The sequence below is a fragment of the Mytilus californianus genome, unplaced genomic scaffold (assembly GCF_021869535.1).
Source record: "Mytilus californianus isolate M0D057914Y unplaced genomic scaffold, xbMytCali1.0.p SCAF_2, whole genome shotgun sequence".
NCBI classification, from domain to species: domain Eukaryota; kingdom Metazoa; phylum Mollusca; class Bivalvia; order Mytilida; family Mytilidae; genus Mytilus; species Mytilus californianus.
The window spans coordinates 91,012,354-91,024,213 of NW_026262668.1; the positions used below are offsets into that span (position 1 = coordinate 91,012,354).

The window sequence follows — 11,860 nt, forward strand, 5'->3', positions numbered from 1 at the left end:
TAAAATCTATAGACATAGGACTGAAAGAAACAATGTCACAGTTTTTTTAGAAAAAAATATCCAAAATTTTTGCCAAACAGTTTTGTACCAAGAGCATTTAAATAAAAAATTGAGTAAATTACAAATGTACAGTATAGAACTGATTTCCATGTTTATTTTTGTAGATTTCTTTAAATATTATACTTGTAGAGGATGATGATATGACTGACACAGATCTGTCAAGCATTGCCCGGGGACAGATTAATCCACCTGTGGAATGGGATATTTTGTTTGGGGGAGCAGATGTGGAACAGTCTTTTCCAACATTTGGTCATATGGAAGATATTGGACCAGTAAGTATTTTAAAATTATTGTTTAATAATTTAATTTTGGATGTAACAGGTCTTCTGATTGGCTGAGAGTATTTTGTCTATCATGACATAGACATAATTTCTGTTACATTTTTCTCAGGAACTACATATCAGAGCTTTCTGAAATTTGTCATCAGGCTTCTTGTGAACATGTTATACATGTACTGTGCGACACGGTTTCAGATTCATGGCTAATCAACTTCCTGTTTACCAAATAGATATATATTTTAAATATAATGAACATGTAGGATTTTTTTGTGCATTTTATGGAGTAACTACAGATATAAAGAGCTTCCTGAAATTTGTTATCAGGCTTCTTATCAGCATGCTTTACCGTGTGACAAGGTTTCAGATTCATCCCCCATCAACTTCATGTTTACTGAATACTTGTATGTTGAAAACATAATGGCCATGTATGAAATTTTCACCACATTTTTCTAGGGAACTACAAATAAGAGCTTCCTTAAATGTATTATCAGACTTCATGTCAGCATGCTGTACCTTGTGACACAGTTTCAGATTTATCACTAATTAACATCAAACCAATCTAAAGCCTAAACATGTAAAGTGTGTGTTTAAAAAAAGGAAACAAATCAGTAAATCCTATGAAAATCATTAAGAAATACAAAGAAAGGAGTGTAAGCAATTTATCTTTAGTCAATTTTTTTAATTTATTTATAGGATTTTAAATTGCCAAAAGAAGCATTTGTGCCAAGACATGAAATAAAGGATCCCTCAGAAGTCCCTAAACAAAATAATCAAGATTCACCACCTTTAAGTGCAAATGAAACTGAAGCAAACCCTTCAAACAACCACAATTCAAAGGTTAATGAAGACATAAATATGTTGCTGCTGATGAAAGAAGTTGAGATTTCTGAGTTTGTGTTTACTGACTGTGTGGAACAAATGTTAAAATACTTTGCAGAAGAGGTAAAATATATGGTGTAGATTATTAATGTACCAAAGGATATGATATTGTAATTTGAATTAATCCTCTACTATTCATTTGTTAGTAACTTTTTTTTACCGAAAATACAAACTATTTGTAATGAAAAAAATTAATCTGTTCCAACAAACCATTTTCCTGGCAAAAATAGGTGATCCTGCTTCCTCCAAAAGTGCTGTATCAACAATCAAGCAATCAATTCAATAATTCATTTAAAATGATTGAATAACAAAAAGGATGTGCTATAGATGCAGAAAAGACATTTATTGATCAAGAATCTCTTGTTAAAAGGTAAAATATGAACATGGTAAAATAAAGATCAATGTTTTTTTTCTTGAAACTTAAGAATTGTATACTGTGAAAGTACTTAATTCTTAGGTATCCATTTTTGTGTTTTGTAGATAAGTTATATGTTCGTGCGTTTGTAAATTCTTGGATTTCAGGTTTCTGAAGAAAAAAATCGAGGAGAAATTTGTACATGAGAAAGGAAAAATCTTAAAACGATTAAAATGTGACTTTAATGATGGTGTGATTATTTCTGGCCTTTTGATTTATGGGTCTTTGCAAAAAAAAAGTGTTTTCATTTTCTCTCACATGTTTGTCTCTTATTATTGATAACATTCGTAATTATACCCCTGCTTTGAAAAAGTGGGGGTATACTGTTTTACCTTTGTCTGTCCATCTGTCTGTCCGTCCCATGAATATTTATTTCGTCGCATTTTTCTCAGGAACTACATCATAAGGATTTTTGAAATTTGGTTTAAGGGTATATATAAGTCAGCTTTATCGTGTGATGCGTTTTCAGATTCATCACTCAACAACTTCCTGTTTACCGAACACTTACATCATTTTTCACACATTAGATCCAAGTAGTTGAAAATTTTCGTCACATTTATCTCAGGAACTACATTACAAGGATTTCTGAAATTTGGTTTCAGGGTTTATATGAGTCAGTTTTACCGTGTGATGCGTTTTCAGATTTATCACTCAACAACTTTCTGTTTACCGAAATATTTGGGCAGGGGTATCATCAGTGAGCAGTAGCTCGCAGTTTCACTTGTTTTTTTTTTATTAAAACATATTATTTTTTATGGTCCTGGGGGAAATAAGTTGATAGATTTTACTATGCTTACATTTTGATTTATGCAACCATTTTCCAGTACCTATTATTTTTTGTAGTAATTTTTAGAAGAAAAAAATCTGATGCAATTGAGTTGTTATTACATGTACAAATGCTGACAATGGACTTACAAATAAAAGTACTTTCACAGCATATTCTTATGTTTTGGCTAAGTGGACCCATCTTATGCAGATCCAAATATGTTTTTTGCAGGATAATAAAGTGGATTTTGGAGTGCACTTATATACTCTCTAAGCAGTACATTTCAACTTTCTTAAATATTCTTAAAAAAAATGAAATATCATTCTTGTCTATGTATTGAAAACATTATAACCTCTTTAAATTTTACTTAATTTAGTTAAAGAATATGTGTTGTTCCTTTATAGGGAGATGTACAGACCACAGTATGCATGCTAGTGGTTCTTGGAGAAAGAAGACCTAAAATACCTGTTGATATACAGGATGATTGGTTTATATCTTACTTAGGTAATATAGATAATCACTTGCTGACCTTTTCAATATAATTGTGAGTCCACTGAACAGTAAACCTGTAGAAAACAACCACTGTTCTACATTCTCAATTATAAATGCATTCAAAAAGTTATGAATTTACAGAAAAGTTAATTTTGATGTAAATGATATTCTAATTCTTGTTGAATCTATGGTCACATTATCTATAGTTTGTAATGAACTGATTTTTTCTACTTTTTATAAAGTAGTCTTGTTTATTGACGAATTCAGAATATATAAAGGGAATCACCTCCTGAAGCTTAGTACATAACTTATTATACCCCCATTCATGGAGTTGTTGGTATGCTGCAATGAACTTGTCTGTATGTCTGTTTGCCTGTCAATAAGTTTCGTAACATATAACTAAGCTTCTGTATTATGATAGGATTCAATATTTAGTCCTAACTTTTAAAAATGTTGAGTTTTACAATGTAAGCTATACTTAGATCTGCCTGGCACTGACATCCTGTTTGACGGTACTTTTAATTTGTATTATACTTATTGAGCATGCAGTTTGGGGGTATACCAGTAGTTTGCATGACATTATGTTTAATTTCTTGTTTTACAATCAATTGCACATTTTTACAAATGACTTACTATATCCACTTAAAGTTTGACAATCTGTGTTGATCTTTGCACTACATAAGCAATCTTATTATCTGGATGCACAAGTCCCTTTTTCAAAATGGACACTTTTCTAATACATTATTTATATTTATATTTCAGAGTTATTAGCAAGGTTTAAACTATGGACTGTATCAAACACATTGATAAATTTGAGTCATTTAGGCAGTATTTCTATGATGAATCATCAGTCAACAACAATCAATGTCACATGTAACCAGTGTAATCGTGTGTTGACGAGAGTTGGATGGTTGTGTGATAGATGTAAATCTGTGATCAATTCCTGTGCTGTATGGTAAGTGTTATCAACAATAATCTGCACTATCACTGTCTAATTATAATGGAATAATGGTGTGATAATTTTCCATGCAATTATTCTTATTAGTCATATGAACTATACACATCAATTATCATTGTGAAAATTTAAAGATAAGATTAATATTGTTATATCAGTAATTTGGATATATTATCTTCTTCCATATAATTCTCACATTCAACATGATAAATATACTGATAATTAAATGGTCCTGGATTAAAGTTACTAGTACAAAGCAGATTTTTTAATCATATATATTTCAACACTGAAATCATTTAGACAATAGATATACATGAATCAGTATTCTGTAACATAAAACGATCTTAATTTGTTGATCTTTCAACTTTGAACTAACAGGTGTTGGCTTGTTACATATGACAGGATATGAGGATAGAACCTGTATTTTGACACCACAAACATTTAATCGATATCAATGTCTGTGATTTAAATGAAATATTTATAGCAAAAGTTATTGACAATTTTTTCACACAAAAGTATTTCACTAAAGTATGTGCAGATATTATGATAAGATTTGAATATGTTTGTATGATTATTTCAGCCACTTACCTGTGAAAGGATTGTTTGTTTGGTGCCAAGGCTGTTCTCATGGAGGGCATATAAAACATATAGAGGAATGGTTAACAATCAGTAAACAATGTCCTACTGGCTGTGGTCATATATGTGAATATACCTGATATCTGTTGTCACTCACAATTCAGAAAAGATGACCACTGCTCCTTAGTGTGAGGGTTCAGGGAATAGTTCACAGAACAAGGTGAAGAAAGTATGAAAGACTGAGTGAGTTAGTGTGTGTAGAGCTCCAACAGGGAAATGAACTTATATGATTGATTGTAGATAAATAACATCAATGAAATGAATGTTACAGCAGAGGAAAATTGTAATGATAAACATTTATCTAAATCAGGGTGTATCAAACAAATTACCGAAAACAAGATCACAAAGATTTTTATGTTTTATTTTACATGTTTAGGGCTACTCCATTAAAATGTATGTGGGAGGGTAGGAAGGGAAGTTTAATTATTGAATGTGGGTCATGGGTCTTTTTTCAGTATGCGTCTATTACCATTATGCAAAATTATCTAAAAAATGGTTCTTGGTTGTTAGGATATTTTGAAAGTCCTTTCCTACCCTCCCACATACATTTTAATGGAATAGCCCTTATAATAACCTTAATTAAGGTTAATAAAATTTTGTGTTTTTTTTCTTATGAATTGTATATCTTGTTTAAAAAAAATTGTTGATAAACACATCCACATTCTAACAAATAAATCTCAAGTTAAATATAAGAGAAAACAAAGGGCATGGGGTATCCATCCATGATACAAAATCAGTACATACACAGCAAAAAAACACACAAAAAGCAAAATACAGCACTTTTATTGCTGTTCTTCATCTCAAAGTCACAGTGAGGCCTTCAACATGGAGTAAAAAAAAAACACCCAAAAAAAACTCCCCTCACTGCAATTTTAAGACAGCCCCTAGCACTGGTTTGAGCGGAATTTTTTGAAAAAAATGACTGTTTTATATGTATGAAACAAATCATCATCATTATAATCGGAATAATTAATTTTACAGAAGTAGTACAATACAATTAAGTTAGACACACAGTGTAATTTTATTATGATACTGTTAAGTCAAGGTTGTTATTTGATGAACATTTTGAATGGTAAAACTTTGTGTTTTTAATTACCGTAGGTCCATTAAATTCAAGATTGATGTTCTATTTTTACAACCTCTCTTCTTGAATTATAAATAGATTTTTTGAAGAGTTTAATGAGCTAGATGTTTAAATTGAATCTCTATTGTATACTGATGCAAGTATTATCCTATCAAGTATTTTTTTTAATTGTCGCTACATTATTTTACTTACCATAACTAATAGAATTCAGTGTATTTGATGAAGATACATGTAAAATGTATTTTTCTGATAATCTCAGAAACCATTTAGAAAAACATACTTTAAAGTGGGAAGCAAAAACCCTTTTACATTGTATTTATATAAAAAAAAAAGTTGCTAGTGAAGGCAACAAGAATAAGTGGATGTAAAATGACAATTTATGAGAAATTTTAATGGCAAATATATTCAGATTCCAGAAAGATGATTTTTGTTTCACCTGCGGCCATGGCCACAACGGCTTAAACTACATGTATAAAGGTCTTCATGTCTGTTAGACAGGGTTCACCTGACCCCAACCTCATTTCATGGAACAGTGATCAAAGTTAAGTTTTTGTGGTCAAATCTTTATCTCAGATACTGTAAGCAATATATCAACTATATTTGTTGTGCGGAATGTGTTTAAGGTGTACATGTCAGACTGGCAGGTTACATCTGCCCTTGTCCTCAATTCCATGGTTCATTGGTCGGTGTTGTTTTTGTGGTTTGGTCTGTTTTTTCTGATACTATAAGCAATATATCAGCTTAATTTGGTTTAAGAAATGATTGTAAGGTATACAAGTCTGTCTGGCAGGTTACATCTGACCTTGACCTTTTTTCATGGTTCATTGGACAAAGTTAATTTTTCATGGTTTGGTCTATTTTCAGCTCAGATACTTTAAGCAATAGGACCACTATATTCGGTGAATGGAATGATTGTAAGGTGTACATGTCTGTCTGACAGATTTCATCTGACCTTGACCTTACTTTCATGGTTCATTAGTCAATGTTAAGTTTTCATGGTTTTGTCCGTTTATTAGATGCTAGAAGCAATAGGTCAACTATATAAGGTGTATGGATTGATTGTTCGGTAAACATTCTGCTTGGCAGGTTTCATATGACCTTGACCTCATGTTCATAGTTTATTGGAAAATGTTAAGTTTTATGTGGTTTGGTCTATTTCTCAAGTACTTTATCCAATAGGACCACTATATTTGATGTATAGATAGATTGTAAGATGAACATTTGTCTGACATGGTTCATCTGACCATGACTGTATTTTCATGGATCATTGGTAATGATTAGTGTTTGTGATGCTTGTAAAATATCCTTCATATAACAGACTTCCCACATAAATTCAATCAAGATAAGTAAAGCAGACGAGACATTTCAGTGTGTTGCACTGTGTGCACCTTTGTTTAAATTACACATAAGAATAGGTAATTAAAAAAGATTAACATCAAGGTATATTAAAAAAATCTGTGTTGAAATACACGGTAATATTTGGAAAAATCTCTTCTGTGATTATCATAGGAAGTTAGGAAAAGTTGATGACTGACTGCCATGTAATTATGAATCTTACCAATTTTCTAAGTAAAAACAACTTTATGCCATATAGGCAATGATCTACATCCAAGTGCCGAAGTAAAAGTAGAATTATAACATTTATTGAGTACAAAAGATCTTTCAAGTTACTGGGTAATAATATTTTTATGCAATTGTTATTGTAATGTGCCAAATTATTGATATTAAAAATAGAAAATCAAACAAATGTATTATTTCTTATACCCTGCACAACAATAATAATAATAATAATATATATATATATATATAGTATTTTCTGTCTGCCTTTGTCCATCATATTTGCATCTTAACACAAATATACTAATAGACTATTGACACGGATATTTCTCACCTGTATGTTATTTTGAAAGTAAAATGCACATGTTGAAATTAAAATAGCAATACTAAACAAGAATGTGTCCTTAGTACACGGATGCCCCACTCGCACTATCATTTTCTATGTTCAGTGGACCGTGAAATTGGTGTCAAAACTCTAATTTGGCATTAAAATTTGAAAGATCATATAATAGGGAATATGTGTACTAAGTTTCAAGTTGATTGGACTTCAACTTTATCAAAAAAAGCTGTTTCACACAATCCCATTTTCATGTTCAATGAACCATAAAATTTGGACCAAAACCCAAATTTGCCATACTTTTTAGAAAGTCCCAATCATAATGACCATTTATGCAAAGTTACAAGTGGATGCAACTATAACTTCATCATAAACTACCTTGACCAAAAACATGGGACAGACAGACGAATGAACGGACGAACGAACGAACGGATGCACAGACCAGAAAACATAATGCCCCTACTACTATCGTAGGTGGGGCATAAAAATGTAAAATATGAAAAACATTTTAAAAAAGGCAATGAACCATGGCATAAAAATGTAAAATATGAAAAACATTAAAAGGCAATGAACCATGGCTGACGGTGCAGGTCCAAGTAATATCCATTGGAATGGCCATGTTCCAATGCTTATACACCTGCATATCAAATATTGACTTATCATTTGTGGTTCCCCTTAAACTGATCTAATCACAAAGTTGAACATTTAAACTTGTTTTAAAGTCAGAATGCCATGACTGAGGGTGAGGGTCAAATAATCTCCATGGAATAAAATGCTTCAGATGCAGCTTGATACAACCCTAGAGGTTGAACCCTGAACAGTTGGTGCAAGTATGGACACAACATTCAAGCTTGATACAGCTCTGAATTTGGAAATATTTGACACAGCATAAGTTTCTGACACAGAATGAAAGTGGTCTAAGAATTTAAGAATTTGATATTGGACATTTACCTATTATGGTCCAATATCCAAAATCTAAATACATGGTTCAATTCAGCATATCGAAGAATCCCAAGAATTCAGTTTTTGATGAAATCAAACAAATTATTTTGGGACCCTTTGACCTCAATGTGGACCAATTTAAAAACAGGGCCCAAAATCCAAAATCTAAATACACAGATTCAGCATGTTAAAGATCCTCAGAATTAAATCCCAATGAAATTAATCAAGAAATAAGCAATTTATACAAAGTATTGTTTTTGGACACTTTTAGGACCATAACCCCCAAAATCAATCCAAACCTTCCTTTTGAGCTCACCTGGCCCAATCACCAAAACAGACAATTTTGTCATGAATTCTATTCTTGTCTATAATATGTGTCTTTTGTTTAATATGCACATAGACCAAGGTGAGCGACACAGGCTCTTTAGAGCCTCTAGTTTGGTATGGAACCTTGTGGTACAATTTCATAAAGATCCATAGACTAATTCTCAAGTTATTGTCCAAAAACCAGAAAATCCTTGTTTTTTGGCCCCTTAGTCTTAAACAGGTTGGGCCACAACCCCCAAAATCAATTCCAAGAAAAATGCCTCTTTTTGGTCACCAATTCCTAAACAGCTAGCACAATAGCCCCAAAATCAATCCAAACCTTCCTTATGTGGTATGGAACCTTGTGGTACAATTACATAGAGAAATATACACTTATGCTCAAGTTAATGTCTAGAAACCAAATGTCTACGGAAGACAACAACATCACCATACTGTTATACGGCCGATCATATACCGAGTTGTGCCAATGCCTATATAACTGCATACCAAATATTAATGACTTATCATAAGTGGTTCCCCTTAAACTGACCTAATCCCAAACTTTTATATGTAAACTATGCAAAAGTTTCAAAGTCAACAAAACATGACTAAATAATCTCAACAGAAATGAGATGTGCAAATGCTTGCCATTAGTGGTTCCCCGTAAACTGCCCTTACAACTGTTTGTTAACAAGCTGCCACTATTTAACCAGGTCACAGCAAGACAAAAAAAAAGACAAGATTTCAATGATTTTAAAGAAAGGTAAGGTTGCAAATGTGAATATCTTTGTAAGGTAGGTCTTAGATGGAAGTGATTCATCAAACATATTGGAATGAAATCTAAAAATAGTAATTTTGTTACAAAAAAAGTTGACTGAGAACTATTCATATATCATAATCATATTGACCTATTTAGAATCATGAATAAGCTATATCTTAGTAAGGTTTTAGTTTAAGTTCTGAACCTAATGCATGGTCTCAGTGATAAAACAGCAGATACAAGTAAAGAAGGCTTCTATAACAAATCAGTGGTCTTGACCTACGTAATACAAGCTTTAAATCAATACCTTCAATCATTTCTTTACAAATGTTTTATTCAAAGCAGCAGTTGTTGGAAGATTCTTTTAAAGTATTAATAGGGTTAAATAGCTGTATTTTTTTGTAGACCTGACTATATGTAAATCATATTCAAATATTTACTTGGTCCCATTACCATTTTTGCAACTAAAAGGATTCTGCTTTGTTCAATTTGATAAACAAGACCACAACCAATTACTGCTGAGATGTAAGAGATACACATAAACAATGCTATATTTGTTCCTATATCCATACACTTAAGCTCAAGTTATTGTCTGGAAACCAAATGTCTTCTAACAATGATGACTACATCATACCATTAAAATATAGTAAAATAATTTTATACATTTGCTCCAATCAACAGGTTCTCTTCATTTATCAACGTATATTCTTTCTCCTTTACAGAAGTTTCTCTGGAAACTTTGTCATAAACAATGCTATATCTGTTCCTATTAGAAAAAAATATTCTATACCCTTTATTAGCTCACCTGGCCCGAAGGGCCAAGTGAGCTTTTCTCATCACTTGGCGTACGTCGTCGTTGTTAACTTTTTGCATTTTGAACTTCTTCTAGAGAACCACTGAATGGAATGAAACCAAACATGGCATGAATGTTCCTTATGAGGTGCTGACCAAGTGTTGTTACTTTGAAGCCGATCCATCATCCAAGATGGCCGCCAGCGAGGAGGACTTAGTTTAACATAGGACCCTATGGGAAATAAATACAAATGTCTTCTTTTAAAGAACCACTGAATGGAATGAAACCAAACATGGCATGAATGTTCCTTATGAGGTGTTGACCAAGTGTTGTTACTATGAAGCTGATCCATAATCCAAGATGGCCGCCAGCAGGGGACTTAGTTTAACATTGGACCCTATGGGAAATACATACAAATGTCTTCTTTTAGAGAACCACTAAATGGAATGAAACCAAACATGGCATGAATGTTTCTTATGAGGTGCTGACCAAGTGTTGTTACTTTGAAGCCAATCCATAATCCAAGATGGCTGCCAGCAGGGGACTTAGTTTAACATGGGACCCTATGAGAAATACATACAAATGTCTTCTTTTAGAGAACCACTGAATGGAATGAAACCAAACATGGCATGAATGTTCCTTATGAGATGCTGACCGAGTGTTGTTACTTTGAAGCCGATCCATAATCCAAGATGGCCGCCAGTGGGGGACTTAGTTTAACATGGGACCCTATGGGAAATACATACAAACATCTTCTTTTAGAGAACCACTGAATGGAATGAAACCAAACATGGCATGAATGTTCCTTATGAGGTGCTGACCAAGTGTTGTTACTATGAAGCCGATCCATAATCCAAGACGGCCGCCAGCGGGGGACTTAGTTTAACATAGGACCCTACGGGAAATACATACAAATGTCTTCTTTTAGAGAACCACTGAATGGAATTAAACCAAACTCGACATGAATGTTCCTTATGAGGTGCTGACCAAGTGTTGTTACTTTGAAGCTGATCCATCATCCAAGATGGCCGCCAGCAGGGGACTTAGTTTAACATAGGACCCTATGGGAAATACATACAAATGTCTTCTTTTAGAGAACCACTGAATGCAATGAAACCAAACATGGCATGAATGTTCTTTATGAGGTGCTGACCAAGTGTTGTTACTATGAAGCCGATCCATAATCTAAGATGGCCGCCAGTGGAGGACTTAGTTTAATATAGGACCCTATGAGAAATACATACAAATGTTTTCTTTTAGAGAACCATTGAATGGAATGAAACCAAACATGGCATGCATGTTCCTTTTGAGGTGCTGACCAAGTGTTGTTAATTTGAAGCTGATCCTTCATCCACGATGGCCGCCAGATGGGGACAATGTTTAACAAAGGACCCTATGGACAATACATACAAATGACTTCTTTTAGAGAACCACATACTGAATGGATTGAAACCAAACATGGCATGAATGTTCCTTATGAGGTGCTGATGAAGTGTTGCTACTTTGTTGCCGATTTACTGTTCAAGATGGCCACCAGGATTTTTTATTAAATTACAGGACCAATTTTAAACCAAATTTGGCCTCACTCATTATTAGGGTA

At 33.0% G+C, this 11,860-nt stretch overlaps 1 protein-coding gene across 1 annotated transcript in view; it reads left to right on the top strand.

Moving 5' to 3' along the window:
* LOC127728454 (GATOR complex protein WDR24-like) overlaps nucleotides 1-7,320 on the top strand; it is a 47,443-nt gene extending 40,123 nt beyond the window's left edge. The window contains exons 15-19 of the mRNA XM_052235838.1: nucleotides 190-332; nucleotides 1,032-1,280; nucleotides 2,803-2,902; nucleotides 3,653-3,845; nucleotides 4,426-7,320. Coding sequence (XP_052091798.1) covers nucleotides 190-332; nucleotides 1,032-1,280; nucleotides 2,803-2,902; nucleotides 3,653-3,845; nucleotides 4,426-4,561 — 821 coding nt within the window. The 3' untranslated portion in view covers nucleotides 4,562-7,320. The remainder of the gene's footprint in view (nucleotides 1-189; nucleotides 333-1,031; nucleotides 1,281-2,802; nucleotides 2,903-3,652; nucleotides 3,846-4,425) is intronic.
* Nucleotides 7,321-11,860: the final 4,540 nt, after the last annotated feature.